The 25,212-nt window shown below is 51.0% G+C and overlaps 4 protein-coding genes across 8 annotated transcripts in view; 3 read left to right on the top strand and 1 right to left on the bottom strand.

The window, feature by feature from the left end:
- The first annotated feature begins 1,738 nt into the window (after positions 1-1,738).
- On the top strand, positions 1,739-7,251 carry LOC146429858 (bile salt-activated lipase-like). The gene is made up of 11 exons (XM_085076917.1): positions 1,739-2,916; positions 3,179-3,329; positions 3,552-3,674; positions 3,921-4,118; positions 4,206-4,336; positions 4,763-4,870; positions 5,083-5,200; positions 5,499-5,685; positions 5,925-6,128; positions 6,365-6,562; positions 6,992-7,251. The coding sequence occupies exons 1-11, from the start codon at positions 2,851-2,853 to the stop codon at positions 7,194-7,196; spliced, it is 1,689 nt and encodes a 562-aa protein (XP_084933043.1). The 5' UTR covers positions 1,739-2,850; the 3' UTR covers positions 7,197-7,251.
- A 1,947-nt stretch (positions 7,252-9,198) lies between these two features.
- LOC146429857 (bile salt-activated lipase-like) lies at positions 9,199-14,817 on the top strand. Its single transcript, XM_085076916.1, has 11 exons — positions 9,199-9,470; positions 9,957-10,107; positions 10,537-10,659; positions 10,986-11,183; positions 11,271-11,401; positions 11,819-11,926; positions 12,122-12,239; positions 13,089-13,275; positions 13,515-13,718; positions 13,832-14,029; positions 14,562-14,817. Exons 1-11 carry the CDS (start codon positions 9,405-9,407, stop codon positions 14,764-14,766), a joined length of 1,689 nt encoding a protein of 562 aa, XP_084933042.1. The 5' UTR covers positions 9,199-9,404; the 3' UTR covers positions 14,767-14,817.
- Positions 14,818-15,228: 411 nt separating this feature from the next.
- Positions 15,229-23,855, top strand: GTF3C5 (general transcription factor IIIC subunit 5). Its single transcript, XM_085076918.1, has 11 exons — positions 15,229-15,535; positions 16,144-16,366; positions 16,607-16,805; positions 17,589-17,784; positions 18,107-18,211; positions 18,727-18,841; positions 19,501-19,581; positions 20,091-20,188; positions 20,795-20,877; positions 21,167-21,309; positions 21,865-23,855. Exons 1-11 carry the CDS (start codon positions 15,386-15,388, stop codon positions 22,020-22,022), a joined length of 1,551 nt encoding a protein of 516 aa, XP_084933044.1. The 5' UTR covers positions 15,229-15,385; the 3' UTR covers positions 22,023-23,855.
- RALGDS (ral guanine nucleotide dissociation stimulator) overlaps positions 23,054-25,212 on the bottom strand; it is a 40,582-nt gene continuing 38,423 nt past the window's right edge. For 4 of the 5 annotated variants that reach the window (XM_085076913.1, XM_085076911.1, XM_085076912.1 and 1 more), the window contains exon 18: positions 24,840-25,130. In XM_085076913.1, coding sequence (XP_084933039.1) covers positions 24,955-25,130 — 176 coding nt within the window. In that variant the 3' untranslated portion in view covers positions 24,840-24,954. Of the gene's footprint in view, positions 24,805-24,839; positions 25,131-25,212 lie in introns of those variants that run through there. The other variant, XR_014855462.1, reaches the window with a different exon arrangement.

Raw genomic sequence — 25,212 nt, 5'->3', positions numbered from 1 at the left:
ACTTGCAGTCTTGTTTGTTAACCAAGTTTTTGTCTTACCTCCTTGAAGTACTAAAACTTAGTCACTAACATCCCAAGTTAAAACTCTTTTCTTAGGACAAGGATCAGGTACTACTGGTAAGATTTTCTTTCTGCATTCTGTATGATACTTATGACATATGCACAAAACTCATTTTCTACTGTCTTAAAGGCAGAGCTGACAGGGTGGAAGACCTTGGGTTTCAGAGAGAGTGTGCATGAGACAGCTGAGGTTTCTCATGTTACCTGGAATGTAGGGAAACAGCTGGAAAGTCAGAGAGCCATGTCCCTGTGCTGCTGCACAGTGCCACAACAGTGGTGGTGGAGAACTCAGCAAGATTAATGATACTTCGCATTTGAAGAGCTCACAGTGCCTAAGGATTTCAAAAGGACACAACATCCAACAGTCAGCAGGATTTAGCCCCCAGCCTGCAAGTTTTCTCACAGCATCATTGTCAATTTTGCAGAAGATACAACACAAACTTTGTGGTTATCAGGAACAATAATTTCTCTTTTGGGGGTACCACCTCCTCATCCTGACTTCCTCAATCCCAAAGTCCCCAGCAATCTTAGCTCAGAAGGGAATGTGACTCAGGCCTTCAACTGAAGGGATGTCACCTGCAAACCCTGAAGGCTGGATGTAGCTGTGGTTTTATCTCTGGGCACCAGCTGCTCTACAGCTCTTGCCTCCACCCCAATGATTCAGCAAATCTTCTTCGAGGAGAAAAACAAGCACACAAGTGAACAAATCACAATGTCAGATTACAAAGATGAGCGGGGAAAAGCTGCGGCTCGAAGGAGGGAGATAAAAGTTGGTGAAGTTGCACAAGCCAAAGATGAAAATGCCCAATAAAGACAGGTTGTTGTCGTTGTTGTTTTTTTGAAGGGGAGCAATAATAATGTGAGTGTTGTAGTTTGGATGCTTTACACTGTGAAGCATTGCTAAGAGTAAAAGAGAAAACAATGTGGAAGGAAATGAAGCATATTCTGCCCTCCACTATCTGGGCATGGCACGGGGCTGATAGGGATTTTTGCTGGTAGAGATGAGAACTGAACAGTCCATTCTGGTTCCACTCAACAAACTATTTTCAGAAGGAATTTCTGCTTTCTATAACCAAGACTTCAAATAATCTGGAAGCCCCATCTCAGTAACTGGAATGATCTCCCTAGGGAAATGGTGGATTCCCCAGTACTGCACACTTCTCAGATCAGCTGGACAGGGTGCTGGGCTGCGCCCTTTTGCCAAGGGAGGTTAGACCAGGTCACCTTGAGATCCCTTCCAGACTGGTGTTCTTTTTTTGTTCCATTAAGATGTACTACTGCTGCACCCTGCAGGCTGAAAACTGTGACTATATAGTTCTTTTACTATTCATCACAACTCCTAAGCCAGGCTCATGGCTTTGTGGGGGGAGGCTAGCTCCTGGGTATTTGGGGCTGGTTTTGTTTCTACCCCATCCCAGAGCTCTCACAGAAGGAACACATGCAGTTCCCACCTTGCTGGGATGAGCAGGAGGAAGAGCAGCATCTGGAACACGAACACACAGAACACACAGACACACTATCAGCTCTGACTCAAAGAACCCAGGATGGTGGGGGACACAGGGCTCAGCTGTGCCAGAGATGTCCCACATGCTGGATCCCCATGGGAAAGGCAGAGTGCAGGAACATGGGGGAGATGGGCTGGAGACCTTCACCTGCTGCAGCTGCTGCCTTGCTCTGTTTTATCCTCTAGGTTTGGCACAACAGAGGATGCACACAGGAGAAACTGCCTGGCAGTGGAGTGGCCACCTCAGCAAAAGTCCACTTGAGATGAGGAGAGCTGGGGTTGTGGTGAAGAGCACTGCCCCTCCCAGCTCACCTCACACCTCCTGGGATGCAGTGAGCTCGGCTTTCTGCCAGCAGCTGGTGCCATGTGCTCCTGAGCCCTCCTGGCCCCGACTGGTTTTGCCAGAAGAACAATCTGGGAGATCTCCCACAAGAAACATCTTTCATTTTCTCACTGTTGGCCTTCATCTGCACTTTATGAAGGAAAAAAAAATTACCTTAATGGCATTTCCCTCTTGCATTGCCCCTTCATACAAAGGTTGGGCCAAAGCTGAAGGAACCCATTGGTCACGTGGCTGAGTTCCTTCTCTTCTGAAATCTGGAGCACAAACTTCATTTTCACATGTTCCAGTGACAGCCCCAAGGCTGTGTGAGCCACAGGGAGAGTGCAAACCTTATCCCTTCCCTGTTTCTTAGAGAGGAATATAACAATTCACAGTTTTCACAGTTTTTGTCACCCACACAATGCCATCTTTGTGAACTTGGATGATGAAGAAATCTGAACTGAGGTACTGGATGATGCTGTGCAGACCTGGAAGAAAGTGTGCACCGATCCTGTGGATAAATGGGTGTCAGCATTTTCATAATTCCTGGCTAATGAGTCCTCTAGGAAGCTCAACAGGCTCCCAAGAGAGAGGCAAGAATCCAAATGAGTTGGTAATACACCAGAGAAGAAGGAGGACAAGGACAACAGAGATGCATTCCCAAATCTCTCTGACAGTGGGAGGTACAGTTTGACCAGGATGGTGGCCACGTGGAAAATAGAAAAGATACATGAGGAGCTTTGGCCTCCAGCCCAGCCAAGCAGCAGCTGCAGGGCTCTCACACAGCCATGCCCATCTAACCTCAGCCATGGACTGGCCTCAGGCTGCTGAAGGACAAGGGCATGGAGGCTGCCCTGCTTCAGCTCCAAGCCAAGCCTGGCCCATGGCATTGGCACACACCTGCCCTCGTGGCTATATAAACACTGCCCTCCCGCTGGGACTGTCCCCTCAGGGCTGCCCTCACCATGGCTCGCTGGCACCTCCTGGCCTTGGCCCTGTGCTCCTACCTCGGGGTAGCCTGGGCTGCCACCGTAAGTACAAAGGCTTTTCCCACTTTGGGAGTGTGGGGGAATCGCTGCTGCCTGTGTGCTCCAAAGGGCACCTGCAGGACACCTGCACAGGCACAGCTCCAGCAGCACCTGAGTGCTTTCCACAAGGGACCAAGGGCACCGATGGGGAGGGTGGGATGGGACAGGGGCTGTGTGGGGGCCTGGGCAGGGCAAGGTGTGGGTGCTGGCAAAATGGGAAACCAGAATTACAAAGGAGAGAGCAATGAATATTCTCTTCCTGTAGCTGGGTGTGGTGCTGACCGAGGGAGGATTTGTGGAAGGAGAGAACAAGAAACTGGGACTCTTTGGGAGCTATGTTGACATCTTCAGAGGGATTCCCTTTGCTGCTCCCACAAAGACTCTGGAAGATCCTCAACCTCATCCTGGCTGGGAAGGTAAGATCCAGCATTTGGGGATTTATTTTCTCTCTCTTTTATGTAGTACACATGAGAAAAGGTTCCATTTTATCATTCTGACCGGTCATGGTGGCTGCAGAGGTTTTGCTGCCACTGCACTGAATTCAGAGAGGAGAGGATGGGTGAACAGACAACTTGCAACCAGAGGGTGGAGTTGATGCCTCAAATTAGAACATGCCTGTCTTCCCTCTTTCCTTGCAGGAACACTGGAGGCAAAAAAATTCAAAAACCGCTGCATGCAGATGAAGCTGACACAGACTGATGTCCGTGGGAGTGAGGACTGTCTCTACCTGAACATCTGGGTCCCTCAAGGGAGGAAACAGGGTATGTGCTTGGCAGAGACCTGGGCAGGACATTCCCACCTGCCTTTTGTGCACAGATTGCTCTGGAGCCTCTCTCAGCAGTTATGTTCCACTGTGGGCACAAGCTGAGCAATGATTTGTGCAGAGCAAGGACTTTCTTGCTCTTTCTGCCCAGGTGGAATGATGCCCAGGGAGAGGATGAGGGGAAGGAGGGGCAGCACCTTCCAGCTCTGCTGGGCTCACTCTGCTCCTGCTCCTCTCCTCCCAGTCTCTACCAAGCTGCCCGTGATGGTTTACATCTACGGCGGTGCCTTCCTGGTTGGAGGCAGCCAGGGAGCCAATTTCCTGGACAACTACCTGTACGATGGGGAAGAGATCGCCGTGCGGGGCAATGTCATTGTGGTGACCATCAACTACCGCCTGGGGCCGCTCGGCTTCCTGAGCACCGGCGATGAAAACCTGCCAGGTACCGCGGCTCAGCCCTCTGTCCCGAGTGCCCTGATTGTGAGTTTTGCTCTGTCCCACTCACTGCTGGCTGCTCTGTGTCCCTCAGGGAACTACGGCCTCAAGGACCAGCACATGGCCATTGCCTGGGTGAAGAGGAACATCAAGGCCTTTGGAGGTGACCCAGACAACATCACCATCTTTGGGGAATCGGCTGGTGCCGCCAGTGTCTCCCTGCAGGTCAGTTGTCCTTGTCAGACCCCAGCAGAGCCATTTCTCTGTAAATGGGACAGAGGGATCCCTTGCCACTCATCTGCTTTCCTCCCCACCTGCTGCCTCCTGAGCATCCTGCCCTGGCCAGGACAGCAATGCTCAACCTCAGGGCTTTGGAGCTGCTCCTCCTTCTTCAGCTTCACCAGTCCCACCCCTGCAGCCACGTGTCCTCACTTTTGGGACCTGTGAGGCGACAGCCTTTACTTGCCATGTCCCATTCCTCTCCTCCTCTTCTCACCTCTGAACTTTAACTCCAGAGGCTGTTGAACACCACAAGGCCTGGGACCTTCCCCAGGCTGGGTGCACAAGCTGCAATCTGATCAGTGGGGTCAGGCAGATGATGGTCACTTCAGGAATTTGTACCTAAAACCCTCGTTTCCATTCTGCCCCCAGACACTGTCCCCAAAGAACAAGGGCCTGTTCAAGAGAGCCATCAGCCAGAGCGGCGTTGGGGTCTGCAGCTGGGCCATCCAGAGGGACCCACTTGTCTGGGCTAAAAAGGTAATGTGAAAGAATTGCCTGAAGGACAATAAACACCAAAAATGATTCCATAGCGGAATGCATGGCTAACAAGGGGATTGGCAGGAGCTGTGCTCAACAGATCTATTGAAACTGCTGCTTTGTCATTAAAGACAATCCACACCTCTGACTCCACATTAACCCCTAGCTTTGGCAGCTAACGCTAGGAGTTTTCTCTCTCTTTTCTCCTGCAGATTGGAGAAAAGGTGGGCTGCTCCACAGACAACACCACTGTCTTGGCCAACTGCCTGCGCATCTCTGATCCCAAAGCCTTGACCCTGGCCTACCACCTGCAGCTGACCAAACTGCCCAGTAAGTCCCCATGCCCACGATGTGATCTGTCCCCCAGCCTGTGATGTGGTCCATCACCCACCTTGGGCTCCCTCAGCCCTTGGCAGGACACCGGAGCAATTGCCAGGAGTGTTGAATAAGTGCTTGTGCCCTTCAGGAAAGGGACAATAATGACAGTTCCTGCAGTCACTGTCCTGTAGGCAGATGCACATTGCACCAGATGAACACTGCCCACTGCAGCCTGTTCTTGGGATATGCCAGGCCACAAATCTGTCTTTCCTCACCTCCTGACAGACTCTGCTCTTCTCTCGTGCTGCAGTGCCCCTGGTGCACACCCTCGCCCTCTCTCCTGTCATCGATGGGGATTTCCTGCCAGACGTACCAGAGAAGCTCTTTGCCAACGCTGCTGACATTGACTACGTGGCTGGGGTCAATGACATGGATGGGCACATCTTTGCTGGCGTGGATATGCCTGCCATCAACCGCCCACTGGTGAAAATCTCTGCGTGAGTGACAGAGGCTCTTAGAACCCTTCACAGGGGGAATCTGCTATTCAATGCAGCTCCCAAATTCCCATGACTTAGGCTTGAGTGGACAGAGCATGGCCTTTAAAAAAAACCCACGATGTCACTCCAAGCCAGGGTGCCCAGGCCTTGTGTTGCTGAGTCCAGAGTCTCCAAGAGAAAGGACCTGCTGCATTGAAACCTGCTGGTCAGTAATTCATTAATGTCACTTGTCATTTCAGGGAGAAGATCTACAATTTGATCAAAGGCCTCACCGTGGACAGGGGCGAGGCTGGAGCCAATGCCACCTACACCATCTACACCCAGAGCTGGGGTGACAAACCCAGTCAGGAGGTCATGAAGAAGACAGTGGTGGACCTGATCACTGACTACATCTTCCTGATTCCCACGCAGTTGGCACTGAACCTGCACCTGCAGAATGCCCGGTGAGCAGCTCAGCCCTGGGGTTGTTGCAGATGGAGGAGGGTTAGGGTGAGAATTGGACATGGAAGATAAAAATGGCCTCAGGATGTTTTCTGCTGAAACCACCTCACATGTGGTGATGCATGTGAGCATTTTCCAAGGCTGAATCTCTGGCCCTGATGCTGTTTGAAGTATAGGTTTGAATCTGCAGTCCTTTCTCTGTTCTCTCCTTGCTAATCCACTCTGTTTTATTTCCCAGGAGTGGCAAGACCTACAGCTATGTGTTCTCCCAGCCATCCCGCATGCCTGTGTACCCCAGCTGGGTCGGGGCAGACCATGCTGATGACCTGCAGTACGTGTTTGGGAAGCCTTTTGCCACCCCTCTGGGCTACAAGCCCAAGCACAGGACTGTCTCAAAGGCCATGATTGCTTACTGGACCAATTTTGCCAGGACCGGGTGAGTGATTTATGGTTTGATGCGGCAGTTGATGTTGCTTTTGCCCAGCAACTTTTCAGGATCATTTCCAAAACTTCTCTGTCTTTCTGTTGAGAGTGGGGCTCTGTGTCTCTCAGTGCTGCAGTTTGCTCATGGGTTCTCCTCATCTGTAGCACACCTGGGGAGGGGAGAGGCATTTTCACAACTTGCGATCTCTGCTTACACTTGATGAGGTTTATTCCTGAATCCTGATGTTCATACAGGACACAAATCTGTGTGTGGAGCCAGAGATAATGCCAATGCTGAGGATGACTGCAGGTCACCAACTCAATCCTGGCAGGCAGAATTCCTATTCCTTGTCCTAGTGTCAAACTCTGTGTGTGCACACACTTAAACTGCATCCCCTGTCTGCCCTGATTAAACTGGACCTCTGTGTCTCCTTTTCCCCAGTGATCCCAACAAAGGCAATTCGGACGTTCCCGTTTCCTGGCCAGCCTACACCAACAAGGACAAGTACTACCTGGACATCAACAACAAGATGAACAAGGACTCTGTGAAGCAGGACCTGAGATCCCGGTTTGTGACCTTCTGGAACTCAGTCTATCGGCAGATGCCGCAGGTTGCCAACATCACCCAGTCGGAGTTAATGTTCTGAAGCTAAGGAAAAACATCTTTTAAAGATAGTTCATTAAACACTTGCTTGTAGCTGAGTGACTCTGGTTCTCTGTTTGTTTGCTGTGACAGGATTTTCTTGCCAACATTAAGGTCAGGCAGGATGGGACATCCATTCTGTGGGCAGTGTGTGTTCCCCTGGCTGTGACACCCCAATGTCCCAAGGATGCTGCTGACAGCTGGGGTCCAGTCTCTCCCCAGCTCAGCTGGCTGGTGGCCCTGGGGTTGTTTTCCCTCACTGTCCCTGTGAGCCCAGGCAGGACAGCCCTGATCCTGGCCAGTGCTCTGGATTTCCCTGTTGCCATCAATGTCCTGGCTAATACCAACCAGAAATTAAGAGAGCTACAGGTGCAACAGGTGATTGCAAACCTGTCCTGACCTGTTGTTGATCATGTGCTGACATCGCTCAGGAACTGATGGGGCAGAATAAACCCATTGGGGAGGTGATTCCTCACTGGTTTTAGGGCAGAGGCTGGGCTGGATTGGGCTGAGGACCTGCAGCTCCAAGCAGGGCAGGACAAGGAACACAGCTGCTCATAAACCTTGCCCACCACATGCCCCCATCCACACACCAGTGCTGAACCTGGCCCATCCAGGCCCTGCTCTCCTGTGGTGGAAGCAGTGGGGCTCAGCCATGCTGGAGCTCGTGTGGAGAACATCTGCCATGCTGCACATGCTGGGAGGAGAGCACAGGGTGTCACAGGTGATGGGACCCCTGTGTATGTGTCGAGGTTCTCCATGCAGAGGGGCTGTAGGGTGGGGAATCCCACCCTGGGGAGAGCCAGGGCCAGGGTCAGGGAGCTCTGGCAGTGGAATGAGCCTCCTGCCTGCTTCCATGGGGCTGGAGCCAAGGGCAGGGCTTGCAGGAGTCAATGCCATATGTTCCTGTGTCCTCCTGGCCCCAACTGGCTTTGCCAGAAGAACAATCTGGGAGATCTCCCACAAGAAACATCTTTCATTTTCTCACTGTTGGCCTTCATCTGCACTTTTGAAAGGAAATTTCCAGGCTAAGCTGATGCCTGCAGTTCCTTCTTGCTTTGCCCCTGTCCCACTGAGTAGCTGCAGTAGCTCCAGGAGAGAAAATGCAGAGGCTGAAGCCTTCAGTGAAGCTCCAACACATTTCATACAGATCAGTCCCAAGTGCTGAAGGGTTTTCTGTCAGCCAGGGCAAAGCTCCTCTGTCAGTGTGCTTTGAATGGATTTTTAAATTTAAATTTTCTTTCCTCAATAGTGCCACAAGAGTCTTTTATAGTACCAGAGTGTGATTAAGGGAAGTTGTGCCAAAGTTAAACCAACCCACTGCTCACCCAGCTGAATCCCATCTCTTAAGAAATCTGGAGCACAAACTTCATTTTTGCATTTTTCCATGGAGTCTCCCATTGCACCATAAAATGCACATGGATCCTTCCCTTCTTTTCTCCTCTTAGGAATGCATCTACATTTTCCAAGAAGGAGACTTACCACCTTATCAACAGATGTTTTATCAGCTCTGTTATTGAATGTGGAAAGGTATTGCAAACTGACAGATGAGTTTTCTGTTAGACATAAATTTCAAAGCTATTGCTTGTATTCTGTCCATTTCCCTCTCTCTCTTTGACCAACACAACGAGCAGTGAAAATGACAAAGAGCAGCTGGCATGAGCCTGCAGAGATATGAGGAGGAAGATGACTTCAAGCCTTCTCATGGGAGTGACAGTGAAGTGGACAGAGAAATTCTGGAGTACGTGTGAATTTGATGAGCAGTCTGGCTGCTCCAAGATGATTCTTGGATGGAATTATCTTTAAGGCTGGCTGTCATTTTGAGTCTTGTGCATACCCCAGTGTGTTGCAAGTGCAAGGCTTCTCATAGGTTGCTGATAATTTTTTCTACTGCATGGCTTAATATGATTTAGCCTGCTGCATGTTCTTAAGGCTTAAGTAGTTTTTATTTCTCTGGAAATTTCTTAGACTGAGCAATTTCCTCTGGTTTGGCCTCCAGCCCAGCCAAGCAGCAGCTGCAGGGCTCTCACACAGCCATGCCCATCTACCTCAGCCATGGACTGGCCTCAGGCTGCTGAAGGACAAGGGCATGGAGGCTGCCCTGCTTCAGCTCCCAGCCAAGCCTGGCCCATGGCATTGGCACACACCTGCCCTCGTGGCTATATAAACACTGCCCTCCCGCTGGGACTGTCCCCTCAGGGCTGCCCTCACCATGGCTCGCTGGCACCTCCTGGCCTTGGCCCTGTGCTCCTACCTCGGGGTAGCCTGGGCTGCCACAGTAAGTACAAAGGCTTTTCCCAGGGCTGGGCAAGACGTTTTGCCTCTTGCTGCTGAATGACAAAACTCCAGAGATGTCTGGTCCTGAGCTCCTGACAGAGGCCCTGCAGACCTGTCAGCCCATGCAGGCTGTTTTCCTGTCCTGAACATGGCAAAGGCTCTCAGCAGCATATTTCCGAGAGTTCCTGCCACTTCTGTGTCAGGTCTGGCTAGGTTTACACCCTAAGGCTAAAGGTTTTCTCCTTCTACCATTTATCTTTGGGGAATCACTGCTGCCTGTGTGCTCCGAAGGGCACCTGCAGGACACCTGCACAGGCACAGCTCCAGCAGCACCTGAGTGCTTCCCACAAGGGACCAAGGGCACCGATGGGGAGGGTGGGATGGGACAGGGGCTGTGTGGGGGCCTGGGCAGGGCAGGGTGTGTGTGCTGGCAAAATGGGGAACCAGAATTACAAAGGAGAGAGCAATGAATATTCTCTTCCTGTAGCTGGGTGTGGTGCTCACCGAGGGAGGATTTGTGGAAGGAGAGAACAAGAAACTGGGACTCTTTGGGAGCTATGTTGACATCTTCAGAGGGATTCCCTTTGCTGCTCCTCCGAAGAGATTGGAAGATCCTCAGCCTCATCCTGGATGGGATGGTAAGTCCCGTCTTTTGAATGCATTTGGTTTGGGGTTTTATTTTTGCTTCTCTCTCCTTTAGTCTGTGTTTGGCAAGTCAAAAATGTTGCCCTGCTTTCATCTGCTAAGCAGGGCCAAGAAAAATCTCTTCATGTCCTTGAGGGTCTGAGTCTATGTTTAAGTGTTCCCAAGCAACCCAAGTAGCCCCAGAAAGTAACAAAAATGAAGCATGGCACTTGCACTTGCCCTCCCCATGCCTTGGCTGTCCAGAGCTAATTCACAGGGGAAAGTGTCCCACTTTGTCACTCACACTGGTCATGGTGGCTGCAGAGGCTTTGCTGCCACTGCACTGAATTCAGAGGAGAGGATGGGTGAACAGACAACTTGCAACCAGAGGGTGGAGTTGATGCCCTTAACTGGAACATACTGTCTTCCCTCTTTTCTCTCAGGAACATTGAAGGCAACAAAGTTCCAAAAACGATGCACCCAGATGAAGCTGACGCAGACTGATGTCCGTGGGAGTGAGGACTGTCTCTACCTGAATATCTGGATCCCTCAGGGGAAGAAACAGGGTATGTGCTTGGCAGAGACCTGGGCAGGACATTCCCATCTGCATTTTCTGACAAATTTTTCTGGAGCACCTCTCAGCATTTACATTCTGTAGTGGGCAAGTGCTGAGTAATGATTTTCAGGGGAAAGATGGAAACTGTGTGAGACAGTGTCCCTCACCTTCAGCCTGTTGGGAAGTTTCCTCTTGTGCAGAGCAAGGACTTTCTTGCAGAGCATCAAGACAGCTCCTGCCCAGGTGGAATGATGCACAGGGAGAGAATGGGGGGTAGGAGGGGCAGCACCTTCCAGCTCTGCTGGGCTCACTCTGCTCCTGCTCCTCTCCTCCCAGTCTCTACCAAGCTGCCCGTGATGGTTTACATCTACGGCGGAGCCTTCCTGGTTGGAGGCAGCCAGGGAGCCAATTTCCTGGACAACTACCTGTACGATGGGGAGGAGATCGCCGTGCGGGGCAATGTCATTGTGGTGACCATCAACTACCGCCTGGGGCCGCTCGGCTTCCTGAGCACCGGCGATGAAAACCTGCCAGGTACCGCGGCTCAGCCCTCTGTCCCGAGTGCCCTGATTGTGGGTTTTGCTCTGTCCCACTCACTGCTGGCTGCTCTGTGTCCCTCAGGGAACTACGGCCTCAAGGACCAGCACATGGCCATTGCCTGGGTGAAGAGGAACATCAAGGCCTTTGGAGGTGACCCAGACAACATCACCATCTTTGGGGAATCGGCTGGTGCTGCCAGTGTCTCCCTGCAGGTCAGTTATCCTTGTCAGACCCCAGCAGAGCCACTTCTCTGTAAATGGGACAGAGGGATCCCTTGGCACTCATCTGCTTTCCTCCCCACCTGCTGCCTCCTGAACATCCTGCCCTGGCCAGGACAGCAATGCTCAACCTTAGGGCTTTGGAGCTGCTCCTCCTTCTTCAGCTTCATCAGTCCCACCCCTGCAGCCACGTGTCCTCACTTTTGGGACCTGTGAGGCGACAGCCTTTACTTGCAATGTCCCATTCCTCTGCTCCTTACTTTTTAACTCTTGAGGCTGTTGAGCACCACAAGCCCTGCCAGCTTCCCCAGGCTGGGCACACAGCCTGCAAGGCCATCTGCCTGGTTTGGCAGGCCATGATCTCCTCAGGAATTTGTACCTAAAACCTTCTTGTTTCTATTCTGCCCCTAGACACTGTCCCCAAAGAACAAGGGCCTGTTCAAGAGAGCCATCAGCCAGAGCGGTGTTGGGGTCTGCAGCTGGGCCATCCAGAGGGACCCACTTCTCTGGGCTAAAAAGGTAATGTGCAAGTCTTGTCTGAAGGATGACAAACACCAAAAATGATTCCATAGAGGAATGCATGGCTAGCAAGGGATTTGGCAGGAGCTGTGCTCAACAGATCTATGGAAACTGCTGCTTTGATATTAAAAAGAACCCACATCTCTGACTCCATATGGGTGCTAATGCTAGGAGTTTTTTCTCTCTCTCCTGCAGATTGGAGAAAAGGTGGGCTGCTCCACAGACAACACCACTGTCTTGGCCAACTGCCTGCGCAGCTCTGATCCCAAAGAATTGACCCTGGCCTACCATCTGCAGCTGACCAAACTGCCCAGTAAGTCCCCTGGCCTGTGCTCTGGTCTATCACCCACCTCAGGCACCTAAGCCCTTGGCAGGACATTGGAGCAATTGCTAGGAGTGTTGAAGCAGTGTTTGTACCCTTCAGGAAAGGGACAATAATGACAGCTCCTGCAGTCACTGTTCTGTAGGCAGATGCACATTGCACTGGAAGAACACTGCCCACCATGCACTGGTAGCAGTGGCAGAGGGATTTTCCAGTGGCCCTGCCTTGGCTTCAGAACAACTGTTTGGGCTGACTGTTCTGAGAAAGCATCAAGGGCAATTCCCCAAAACAGCTTTCAATCAAAAAAAAAAAGATCACATACCTGCTATATCCATTTGAGTCGCTGGGTGGAGTGTAGGAATGCTGCTGCTTTTGCTGCCTGAGGGGATTCCTTTCCCAAGATTCTCCTCCTGATGCTCCTGGTCACAAGCCGCATCATTTAGCCTTGCTCAGAACAGAGAGTGGCCAAGCCACCAATGTGCAGCTGCCCTGGATGGAGCTGGCTGTCCTGACAATCAGAGAGCATGGCCAGGTGGGATGAGAAGTTCAGTTCTTTCCTAACTTTGTCTGGGCTTTTGGGAAGGGATTTGCAGGAGGAGAGAATATGTGGATGTTACCAGGTGGTGTTTGGCTGGCAGATCTCTTGCTCTTCTCCTTCTCCCACAGTCATAAGGTTTACCCTGCATCTGGGTGACATCCTGCCCATGCTGAAGTCACTGCTCAAGCTGTCATTCAACTCGGCCTGTTCCTTCCTGAGCTCTTTGAGTCATGGGATATGCCAGGCCACAAATCTGTCTTTCCTCACCTCCTGACAGACTCTGCTCTTCTCTCCTGCTGCAGTGCCCCTGGTGCACACCCTCGCCTTCTCTCCTGTCATCGATGGGGATTTCCTGCCAGACATGCCAGAGAAGCTCTTTGCCAACGCTGCTGACATTGACTACGTGGCTGGGGTCAATGACATGGATGGGCACATCTTTGCTGGCGTGGATATGCCTGCCATCAACCGCCCACTGGTGAAAATCTCTGCGTGAGTGACAGATGCTCTTAGAACCCTTCACAGGGGGAATCTGCTCTTCAGTGCATCTCCTAAATTCCCATGACTTAGACTTGAGTGGACAGGGCATGACCTTCAAAAAAAAATCATAATGTCACTCCAAGCCAGGGTGCCCAGGCCTTGTGTTGCTGAGTCCAGAGTCTTCAAGAGAAAGGACCTGCTGCAATGAAACCTGCTGGTCAGTAATTAATTCATGTCACTTGTCATTTCAGGGACCAGGTCTACAATTTGATCAAAGGCCTCACCGTGGACAGGGGCGAGGCTGGAGCCAATGCCACCTACACCATCTACACCCAGAGCTGGGGTGACAAACCCAGTCAGGAGGTCATGAAGAAGACAGTGGTGGAGCTGATCACTGACTACATCTTCCTGGTTCCCACCCAGTGGGCACTGAACCTCCATCTGCAGAATGCCCAGTGAGCAGCTCAGCCCTGGCTCAGCCCAAAGCTGACCTGGGGGTCTGAGGAGGGGATTAAGAGGGCTCTATTTTCCCCTCACAGCTCCTTATCCAGTCTGTTTTATTTCCCAGGAGTGGTAAGACCTACAGCTATGTGTTCTCCCAGCCATCCCGCATGCCTGTGTACCCCAGCTGGGTCGGGGCAGACCATGCTGATGACCTGCAGTACGTGTTTGGGAAGCCTTTTGCCACCCCTCTGGGCTACAAGCCCAAGCACAGGACTGTCTCAAAGGCCATGATTGCTTACTGGACCAATTTTGCCAGGACCGGGTGAGTGATTCTCATTCCACATTTGGTGCTTGATGCAGCACTTCAGGCTGCTGCTTTTGCCCAGCAACTTTTCAGGATCATTCCCAAAAGCAGGGTGTTCCCTGTCTGTATTTCTGTTGGGAGTCAGGCAGTTCCCTGTCTGGATTTCTGTTGGGAGCCAGGCTCTGTGTCTTTTAGTGCTGCAGTTTGCTCTGGGTCCTTCTCCTCCATAGCACACCTGGGGACAGGAGGAGCATTTTCAGAACTTGAGGTCTCTGCTTACACTGAGGTTTATTCCTAAATCCTGGTGTTCAGACTTAAGCCCCAGTGTGAAGCCAGGGATGATGCCAGTGCTGAGGCATTGAGGGAGAAGACTGCAGGTCTTTAATTCATTTCTGGCAGGCAGAATTCCTATTCCTTGTCCCACTGTCAGACTCTCTCTGCTCTCACTTAAACCCTCGCTTGAGCAGATGGAGTTCCTGCCAAACACCTTATAACTTGCATCCCCAGTCTGCCCTGATTAAACTGAACCTCTGTCTCCTCTTTTCCCCAGTGATCCCAACAAAGGCAATTCGGATGTTCCCGTTTCCTGGCCAGCCTACACCAACAAGGGCAGGTACTACCTGGACATCAACAACAAGATGAACAAGGACTCTGTGAAGCAGGACCTGAGATCCCGGTTTGTGACCTTCTGGAACTCAGTCTATCGGCAGATGCCGCAGGTTGCCAACATCACCCAGTCGGAGTTAATGTTCTGAGAAAAAGCTAAGAAAAAACATCTTTTAAAGATCATTAAACACTTGCTTGTAGCTGAGTGACTCTGGTTCTCTGTGTGTTTGCCGTGACAGGATTTTCTGGCTCATGTTAAGGTCAGGCAGGATGGAACATCCTGTGGGCAGTGTGTGTTCCCTGGCTGGACAAGCTGTCCTTGCAGCAAATTATATTGTCACCCTCACCTTCCTATCCTTCACCTGCCACCCTTTGCGTCATCAGACATTGCTGGGATGAAGGCTGAAGTTGCTGGGAAGCAAAACTTTATTTTAATGGGAATTTTAATGGGAATTTAAAGATCCCTTGCACGATCAGAGAAATGAACGAGTGCGTGCGAGCGTTTGCTCAGCTCAGGCTTGTTTTCCAAGCAGGGCGGGGACAAAACACCACGCGGGGGAGGTGATTTTGCATGTTTCTGGTCTCAAGCTCGGCAGACAGCGAGGCAGGGGTGTCTCCTGGCCCGAGCCGCAGCTCCGAGCAGGGCTGGCCGAGCTCCGGCCGCCCTGAGGCCTCGCTGTCCCCTCACGGCGGGCTCGGAACCTCGGTGCGGCGGAACCTTGGTGCGGCGGCCGCGGGCGGCGCCGGGCGGAGCGGCGGCGGGCAGCGATGGCGGCGGTGGCTCAGCGCGGCCCGCGGGGCTCGGCCGTGCTGGAGCTGCCCCGCTCCCCGCGCCTCGTGTGCGTGGAGTACCCGGGGCTCGTCCGGGATGTCGGGGCCATGCTGCGGACGCTGGGAGGAGAGCAGGGCGTGTCGCGGGTGAGGGCCCGGCGGCTGCGGGGCGGGCAGAGGGTGAGGGCGGTGAGCCTGGGCGAGGGGCTAGGGGTGGCAAAGGGCCGGCAGCAGAGACCGCTGTGGGAGTCGTTCCCACCCAGCATGTCCCCAGGTGGGGTTTGGGGGTGATGCTGCTTCCCTGCTGCCCCCGAGCAGGGATTTGGGAGGTGTCGGGCAGGATCATGGAATCATAGAATGGTTTGGGTTGCAAGGGACCGTAAAAGTAATCTAGTTCCAAGCTCCTGTCCCGCTCAGGGATGCCTTCCACTGTCCCAGGTTGCTCCAAGCCCTGTCCAACCTGGCCTTGGACACTTCCAGGGATGCAACAGCCACAGCTTCTCTGGGCAACCTGTGCCAGAGCCTCACCACCCTCCCAGGGAAGAATTTCTTCCTCATATCCAGGATATTATGTTTCTCACTTATTTCTTCCTGATACCCAGGATGGGAGTGGCTGCACACCCCAGTGATGCGGGGCAGGAATGATCCCCCTGAGGCTGTGGAGGGGAACAGCATGTGGGGACAGAGGGTGGCACAGGAGCGCAGGGCTGCGTGGCTGGGGTGCTAACAGGGGCTGTGCCTGCCCTTGCTGACAGATCTACGCCGACCCTGCCAAAAGGCTGGAGCTGTATTTCCGCCCCAAGGACCCCTATTGCCACCCCGTGTGTGCCAACCGCTTCCCCACCTCCACCATGCTGCTCAGGGTGAGGAGGAGGACCAAGAAGAAGCAGCAGATGGAGACTGAAGAACAAATCCAGCCAGAAGTCCGGTTTGAAATGGAGATTCTTGGGATTGTCACCACTGTTTACAAATTTCAAGGTAACCCTTGGGTTTGTGTCCAGGTGGTTTAGAGATGAGTTTGTTTGATGGGAAAGGGAAGTGTTTCCCCTTAAACAGTTGAGGACTAGAAAGAAAAATCAAGTGTCCTGTTGTTACAACCTCCTTGTTGTATAAACCTTTGCATAAAATTATGAGATTCCTGCACCTGAAAGTTGAGTGTGAGAAGTATTGTTGAATTTACAATAAACTTCACAATGTTTTAACTTTTGTTTCTTACAGGAATGTCTGATTTCCAGTACCTGGCAATGCACTCTGGTCCTGATGGCAAACAAACCTCCATGTATGACAAAGTCCTGATGCTCAAACCAGAGAAGGAAGAATTTTTCAATAGGGAATTACCTCTTTACATCCCACCACCCATTTTCTCACGCCTGGACACTCCTGTTGACTATTTTTATCGCCCAGATATACAGCACAGGTCAGTGCCTTTTGTCTTGATACATCACTCATGTATTTTACCCTTTTGAGCTGCTGCCTTGTTCTGTTTTATCCCTCTTGATATGGCACAACAGAGGTGAAAAACCCCTAGAAACTGCCTGGCAGTTGCAACTTCAGCAAAATTCCATTTGAGGATTTGCCAGGTGTGGGGAGCTGGGGATGTGGTGAAGATAATGCCTCTCCCAGCACACCTCACACAGCGTGGGATGCAGGAAGACAGCCTCCTGCCTGCTTCCAGGGGGCTGGAGCCAAGGGCAGGGCTTGCAGGAGTCAATGCCATGTGTTCTGTGCCCTCCTGGCCCTGGCTGGCTTTGCCAGAAGAACAATCTGGGAGATCTCCCACAAGAAACATCTTTCATTTTCTCACTGTTGGCCTTCACCAGAACTTTGGAAAGAAGAAATTTCCAGGCTGAGCTGCTAGCTGCAGTTCCCTCTTGCTTTGCCCCTGTCCCACTGAGTAGCTGCAGTAGCTCCAGGAGAGCAAATGCAGAGGGTGAAGCCTTTAGTGCTCCAACACATTTCATACAGATCAGTCCCAAGTGCTGGAGGGTTTTCTGCCAGCCAGGGCAGAGCTCCTCTGTCAGTGTGCAAAATGATGTAGTTTTGAGGTTTTTGGGGCTTTTTTAAATTAAAATTTTCTTTCCTCAGTGGTGCCATGAGAGTCTTTTATAGTACCAGAGTGTGAGTAAGGGAAGTTGTGCCAAAGTTAAACCAACCCACTGCTCACCCAGCTGAATCCCTCTTGTCTCTCCTCGTTCCTTAGGGAGGGATACAACAATCCCCAGGTGTCTGGTGAGAACCTGATTGGCCTCAGCAGGGCCAGGCGCCCACACAATGCCATCTTTGTGAACTTTGATGACGAAGAAATCCCAACTAAACCATTGGATGCTGCTGTGCAGAACTGGAAGAAAGTGTGCACCAATCCTGTGGATAAAAAGGTGGAGGAGGAGCTGAGAAAGGTGTGTGCCCTACTCCTGACCTGAGCAAGCTGGGGAGGAAAAAGTGCATTTTTTTCCTCAGAAATTCTCGGTGATTGTGATTAATACAAGTGTGAGTAGATGCTACTGACACTGTTGTGTTCAGTTCAATTCTGCAAGTCAAGGTTTGAATCTGTGGCCAACTCACATTAAGTCCCTTTTGTGTGCCACAAATTCTTAGTACCATCCAGTAGTTCATATTGAGCGCCAAAGGCCCTGATACAGAACTGAGTCCACTTGGAAAGCTGATCTGCCTTTGGTAACCTCCTTCCCACTGGTTGTGGTTGTTTCTGTGTTATTTTAGCTCTTTGAAGTCCGCCCTGTGTGGTCTCGGAATGCAGTGAAAGCCAATATCAGTATCCATCCAGACAAGCTGAAGCTGCTGCTGCCATATTTGGCCTATTACATGGTGAGTGAGAGAGCTTCACCTGGCTGTTCCTGGTCCTTTACCGCTTTTGAGATTCTACCACTCTTTTACTCTTTTAATTTTATGTAAAAAAAAAAATTACTCTTTACTCTTTTAATTCTATGTAAAGAGACAGAGGGAAGGAAATGCTTTGGGACCAAAGTTGAAGCCAAGGAGGATTCAGTTTGCTCCATAGGTTTCAATCACCTTTGTAGGTCAGTCAGATACTCCCAAGTGCTTGTTCACGTGGCAGTGGTAGCAGAATTTTTCCACACAAACACTTGGCTGTGACCTTGCAGGTTGGTTTGTAAAAGCATACAAATATTTGTGCTTTGATGCTTTGATTGCCAAGTTCCAGTGAATAAATACTGGCATGGCAAGTGAGCAAAGAGCTGGTAAAATAAATATCTTTGGGCAATGAGGGGAAATATTAGAATTTTCCCAGAACCTCTGTACTGAAGGAAAGTGCGACATTGTGGTGCTGTTTTGTAACCATCTTCCCTTGTGTGTTTGTGTAGTTAACAGGTCCTTGGAGAAGCTTATGGGTTAGGTTTGGGTATGACCCCAGAAAACACCCTGAGGCAAAGATTTATCAAGTGCTGGACTTCCGAATTCGCTGTGGAATGAAATATGGTAAAAGGGCCCAACCCACAGAGCTGCTCTCTCTGCTTTCTGGTTAATCCTGGTAGTACTTTTCTTTTTATGTGGTTTTCAAACTCTCTTGCCGTATTTCTGCTCATATGAACATACCACCTTTTGAGCTCCTTGCTTACTGTACTTCTTTTCAAACTCCTTTAATACTTTATTTCATAGTATGCAATATGTCTTTCCTCATTTGGCACATTCTAAACTCTGACTGTCCTCCTCTGTGTGTTCCAAGCCCAAGTGGGTGTAGCAGAGCATCCTCCTCCTCACTCGGGGGAGGCACCAAGCAGGAATTCTGGTGCTCACAGAGCAGCTTTTCCTCAAGAACCTCAGCATTTCCAGCAGGATGCTGGGTCTCAGACCTTGGACATGGGGCTCTCTGCTCTGGCTTTGCAGAGGGCAAGTTGAGAAAAGGAATTTCTGATGCCATCTAATTAGTCCATGGCAGAGCTGACATCCACTCATTAACATCAGGTCACATTTCCAAATTAAAGGGTTTTGTTGATCTCCCCATGCTGCTAAAGTCAGCATATCCCAAAGACCAGCCTGCCTTTCCCACACCAGTCCAACCCTTGTGTTCCTGAGCTGGGGATGTTCTGCAGGATGCTTGCCCTCAGCTCATCACTGGTTTTGATTTTCACCTCTAGGTTATGCTGCTACTGACATGCCTGTGAAAGCAAAACGCAGCACATACAACTACAGCCTGCCCATCACTGTCAAGAAGCAAGGTATGCTGGGCCAGCAGCAGGGCTGCCTGGCTCTTCTGCTTCTCTGTTTGCCCCATCCTGGTCACAGATGGTGAAGGCTCTTCCTGTGTCCTAGCTGAGCCAAATTGGAGCTTGTTTTCTGCTTGTAATGTTGCTGCTGTTAAGCCTGGAGAAAAATCTCCTGCTGGGAAGTGCTGTGGGAGTCTGGCTGAGCCACAATATCTGTTAGCAGGCAGAAGGGAGTTCTGCAGGCAACACTGGGACTTCAGAATTCACTGAGGTGCAGAGAATGGGGGAGTTCTCTTTTCTATGTCAAGGGAGAGTAGAAAAGGTTAAAATTAGGAACAAAAGGGCTCTGGAAAAAGCTGCCCAACTCAGCACCTTTCCTGGGACTGTCCAGTAACATCTCTGAAGAATGAACAAAGCACATGCTCAATTGCTGGTTGTTCTGGTTTTGTTGCATCAACAGAGAGAAGTGACATTACAATATGAAAGATGTCCTTAATTAGGACTCTTTGTTTGCCTTTCAGGAAGTCACACGGTCAGTGTTCATGACCTGAAACAGGGGCTGGGTACAGCTGGTACATCTGGGGCAAAAAAGTCCCCCTCCAGCAGGTATAAGCTGAAGGTAAGTATGACTTTTTATACCAAAATCTTGAAATATCTCAATGAATATCAGTCATCAAGGGATCAGCTGTGAGTTGATGTGCTCAGGTTTACCTAGGAAGCTCCTAGTTGTAGATGGCACTGTGGAACATCACCTGAGTGTATTTCTTACATGCTGCAAGTTGGGATTGGTGCTCTCCAGCTTAGTCTTAGATGTGATAAGCATTTTGCTTCAATTGCTAAAACTGGAACTTTATGGGCAATGAAGTGCAAAAAAATCACCATGTCTTTATCAGGCCGTGCTGCAAAATCCAACAGGGTGGAATAAATGAATGAGTCTTACTCATTTTTGCTAGAATGAAGCCCTGTATGCACTGCTAGGCAGTGACAAGCTGCAGACAGCTGCAGGTTGAAGAGGTGATGTGTGTTCTCTGCACAGCAGTGCTGGTGTGACTGTGCAGGGACATTCTGGGGCATTCCTCATTCAGCTTTATCTTTTGCCATGTACAGATCTATGCCTTAGAACTTGTTTCTCTTGGAAGTACCTTGTTCTTGAACCAGTTGTGCCAGAGTTGTCCTGTTGCCCTGTAAAATGCACATGAATCCTTTCTTTCTTTCCTCCTCTTAGGAATCCGTCTACATTTTCCGAGAAGGAGCATTACCCCCTTACCGACAGATGTTCTACCAGCTCTGTGACTTAAATGTGGAAAGGTATTGCACCCTGACAGCTGAGTCTTAGATTTTAAAGCCTGTTGTTTATACCCTCTCCATTCACCCCTCTCCCCTTGAGCAAGAACAGCAGAGCTGTTTAGTTTCTCAGTAAAAACAGAACAGCTTTTTCACCCATGAACTTCCTTTCCCATAAAACAATTACCTGGATAACCAACTGTGCTATTCCAGCTCAGTGAAGTGAAATGGAAATAAGCCACAGTCTGGCTCATTTGAAGCTCACATCTGAGTGCAGAAGATTAACATTTCCTTCCCTTTTGCTGCTCTTTAGCCTGCAGAAGATCATCCATCGGAATGACGGCACAGAGTCGGAATGCACGGAGCGGGACGGCTGGTGCCTTGCCAAGACAAGTGATGACCTGAGGGACACCATGTCCCTGATGATAAAGCAGATCATCAGATCCACCAGACCTGGTAAGGATGCTTTGAACGTGAGGATGTTGTGGTTGGCACTGAGGCAGAAGTGTTCCTGCATCTGCCCCCTTCTTTGTGTGTTCTTTGGGATGTAGACATCAGTGGGGATGTGGGTTGGCATTAGGGATGGCTGGGAGTTGAGGTTTTCTATTTCATCTTCCCAATATCAGCCCTTCAGGTTTGAAATGTCTTTGCACAGTGATAATCAAGACCTTTTTTTGACTGATGGATCTGTTGGTGGCATTTTACTTTTTATTGATATTACTGATTGAAATGAGGAAATTATTTCTTCATGATGCTGGGCCAAAGCAATAATATCCCAGTGAATTAGGCCAGAATGAGGCAGGAGAGGAGGCACAGCACTGCAGTTCTGCTCTCCTTCCTGGAGTGTGGAAACAGATTGCTCTGGGCTTGATCAGATTCTATTAAGACGTGCAACATTAGCTGTGCCCCTGAGGCTTCTGGCTTCCTCTCACATATATGAACTCTACTGCAAACAGCCCCAGGTTGCACTGAGAGAGGCATCACAGTGTCTTTCTTTCTTCCCAATTTAAGCTCTTTTCTCAAATACAACAAGCAGTGAAGATGGCAAAGAACAGCTGGCATACGAGTCTGGAGAGGATGAGGACGATGAAGAGGAGGAGGAAGAAGACTTCAAGCCTTCTGATGGGAGTGAAAATGAAATGGAGACAGAAATTCTGGACTATGTGTGAACTCAGTGAGCAGTCTGGCTGCTGTGGACAGAACTGTCTCTGCACTGTCTGCTGGTGGACATCATTCTGGATGGCTGGGAGCCATTGCCTGCATTTTCAGAATTGCTGGCTGAGAAACTCTCCAGCAAGCTCAACAACCTCCCAGGAGTGAGCCCAGAATCCAAACCAGCTGGTAATACAGAATAGGGAAGAAGCTGCATTCCCAAATCTCTCCATGTGTGGGAGTATAATCTCTCCAGGTCGGTGGCCATGTGGCAAATAGAAAAGGTGCCTGAGGAGATGCTGGGAGAAGCACTGCAGGTTGTGCCCTTCTGCTTGTCCAGAGGGAATGAAAATCCTGTGCACTGAACCTTGCTGGTCAACTTGGAAATAAAGCTAGCAGGAAAACAGTTTCTGTCAGTGAATAATTCTGTTCCTGGGATGTAATGTGTGTTGTCCTCACTAGCTGGTGCACTTCTCAGGTCTGTTTTGACTTCCCCAGTTAGCAGTTAGCAAGAACTGAAGGCAGCTGGCAAAGGGGCAGAGCTTCAGGTGCATAGAAGTTGGCCACTAGTTTGCCACTGCCAGCTGGATTGTTCCCAACCAGTCACAGGAAATAAAGATCTGCTGGCATTTTTGGGTCTTGTGCATTCCCCAGTGTGTTATGAGCACACCTGAAGCCAAGTTTTCATTTTTAAAAGGGGGAGTAAGGCCTCCTTTTCCTCCTCCTTCATTGAGGAACCACTGTCTCCACCCACTATGGACTCTTAGAGTTGCTCTTAAAGCCATTGCTTCTAACAAAAGGAGTAAAACCAAATTACAAGTGGAAAATGCAATACTTTCAACTCACCAGTTCAAATGCATAAGGTTCATTTGAAAATTGAGCACTCCTCCCTCAGCCAAAAAGCCTATTTTTTAAAATAAAGTTCAACTCACCAGAGTGAACATAAAGCATCAACTCCCCCACAGTCAGGTCCATCCCTCTTTCTCCAGGAAGTTGCTGGCATTTTGGGGAAGGAAGACAGGACAGCCCCTGCCTTGTGGCAGAGCCATTTGAGCATCAGTATTTTATTGCAAAGACTAATTACATTGCTGTGTACAAGTCACACCGGGCAGTGTGCTCCTTCATTGAAGTGGTACAAAATACATACGGTACAGCCAGTCCCCCCGGTGACACCGGCGGGAGGGGAGGGGACAGTCCCAGGGTGGGCAGGCACGGAGCAGAGGGAAGACCCTCCCGGGGGTGCTGGTGCCCAGGGGAAGGGGCTTTGGGCAGGGGGGAGGCAGGAGGCTGCCCCTGCTTCAGGGAGCCAGGAGCTCCCATCATGTGCATCGTGGGCAGTGCCACCCGCGGGGACACGGGGCTGGAGGAGCTCAGTGCCAGCCACGCTCACACCCAAGCAGCCTCTTCCCCACCAGGCCCAACCCCAGCCCCTGGAGCTGTCCTGGAGCTGGGGAAGGCACCACAACCACGTGGGAACTCCGACGAACGGGAAACAGAAAGGATCTGCTGGAATGAAGCGCTTAAAAAAACAGAGATGGAGCCAGGAGCAACAAAAGGTCCCCCTTTGGTTAGTGTTTCCTACAATGATTAAAACAAGCATCTCTGCCCCTGCTCGAGCAATTAGTGGTAGAGAATTTGGGAGGGGGTGGCTGGCAGGGTCTGCACCCCATCAGCACAGCAGAGCAATGCTGCTGCTGCTGCTGCCAAAGTCCCTCCCAAGCAGCCTTAAATACCAGGGAGGGCACAGGAGAGGGACTGGGCTGCAGGGCAGGGGGAGGCTGGATTAGTAAAATGTACAAGTTTGCCTCTTCTATTTACAACCAATAAATATTGAAAAAAAAAAAAAAAAATCAGTAAACTTTTTTGTTTTATACAAAAAAAAGTCTCATTGCTGCTTCTCCCATGGTCAGTGTTTGAAAAAGTCCGGTTAAAGCCCAAGGTGAGTGGCACTTTCTGTGGGTCAGGCAGTGGCAGCTGGGGCACCTGGAGCACCCTGAGCTCTCTGGCCCCTTGTGTGCCCACGCTGACCCAAAGTCTCTATTTACACAGTTTCAGACAGAACTTTGCTCTCCTCCTCCTCAGGCTGGCAGCGCTGGGGGCACGGCCCGAAGCTTCCCCCTCAGCAGAAGAGACACTGGCATTTGATCTTTGGTGCAAGTTTGAAGGTGGGCCGGCCCAGTCCAGCCGGAGGACGCGCTGGATCGGGAGAGGAGCGAGACCACGCAGGATTCCAGCTGTGGGGAGCACACAGCTCCCACTCCATCGTGGCAGACACAGCCTCCTCCACGGGGCTCAGCACTGCTGCAGGGCTGCATCCTTCCCTCTTCACCTCCCAGCCCAGTGGCTTCTCCCAAGGGAAGGACAGGCAGAGCTGTGCGGCGGTGGTGGCGATGCCGGTGATCCCAGGGAGGACAGACGTGGAGGTAACACCGGGAAAGCTGGGAAGGAGGCTTTGAAGGTGGTGGTGGCTCCTGCTCTGCTCCCTTCAAACAGCCCCTCTGCGAGTCACTGCTCCCCGGCTCGCTCGGACACAAGGCACCTACGGCAGAGGTGGGCTCCAGCTCTGGGCTGGCCGGGCTGGACTAGTGTCGCACCGTGGAAGGTTAAAAAACAAAACAAAAAAAAAATAGACAAATCCCCCGTCCCCACTGCTGCCTTCCTGTGTAGAAAAAAAGACCTGATTGGAATGGGGGCTTGTGCAGAGAGAGGCAGAGGCCTACACCAGGTGCCCAACTCTCAGCTCTGGGTGCGGAAGGGAGGTGCACGGCCGTCCCCCATGGGTGAGGGTCACTCCTCTGCGTCCCCCATGGGTGAGGGTCACTCCTCTGCGTCCCCCATGGGTGAGGGTCACTCCTCTGCCGTGCAGGGCGGCACAAGGACCGGCCACAGCCAAGCCCGGAGCAGCTGCCCCCAAGGCCCCGTCGGTGATGGGTGGCAGTGGGGCTGAGGCTAGAAGATGCCTTTGGCGATCTTCAGGCCTTTCTGCTTCATCCTGGGCAGGGTGGAGCTGGAGCCGTGCTTGATCTTCACCCCCTTGGAGAAGCCCCTCTTCTTGAGCACGAAGTCGTAGTTGGCGGCGGAGTTCATGGCGTAGAAGACGTTGGCATTGTCGGGGATCTTCAGCTCTGGAAGTGAACAAGGATGAGGGTCAGTCAGATGCCCTTCCATTGAAAGGGGACAAGGGGCCAAGGTTTATCCCTAGGTTCT

This window comes from Lichenostomus cassidix, chromosome 17, assembly GCF_008360975.1.
Source record: "Lichenostomus cassidix isolate B80296 chromosome 17, HeHo_3.0, whole genome shotgun sequence".
NCBI classification, from domain to species: Eukaryota; Metazoa; Chordata; class Aves; order Passeriformes; family Meliphagidae; genus Lichenostomus; species Lichenostomus cassidix.
Note: the sequence above shows the minus strand (reverse complement) of the source record. Positions and strands in the feature narration are given on the sequence as shown.

Coding starts and splice junctions, on each gene's coding strand:
- LOC146429858 (XM_085076917.1), top strand. CDS start 2,851: ATGGCTCGCTGGCACCTCCTGGCCTTGGCCCTGTGCTCCTACCTCGGG. Junction 4,119..4,205: donor CGGCGATGAAAACCTGCCAG/GTACCGCGGCTC, acceptor TGTGTCCCTCAG/GGAACTACGGCCTCAAGGAC. Junction 5,686..5,924: donor CCACTGGTGAAAATCTCTGC/GTGAGTGACAGA, acceptor TTGTCATTTCAG/GGAGAAGATCTACAATTTGA.
- LOC146429857 (XM_085076916.1), top strand. CDS start 9,405: ATGGCTCGCTGGCACCTCCTGGCCTTGGCCCTGTGCTCCTACCTCGGG. Junction 11,184..11,270: donor CGGCGATGAAAACCTGCCAG/GTACCGCGGCTC, acceptor TGTGTCCCTCAG/GGAACTACGGCCTCAAGGAC. Junction 13,276..13,514: donor CCACTGGTGAAAATCTCTGC/GTGAGTGACAGA, acceptor TTGTCATTTCAG/GGACCAGGTCTACAATTTGA.
- GTF3C5 (XM_085076918.1), top strand. CDS start 15,386: ATGGCGGCGGTGGCTCAGCGCGGCCCGCGGGGCTCGGCCGTGCTGGAG. Junction 16,367..16,606: donor CACTGTTTACAAATTTCAAG/GTAACCCTTGGG, acceptor TGTTTCTTACAG/GAATGTCTGATTTCCAGTAC. Junction 18,212..18,726: donor CATATTTGGCCTATTACATG/GTGAGTGAGAGA, acceptor GTGTTTGTGTAG/TTAACAGGTCCTTGGAGAAG.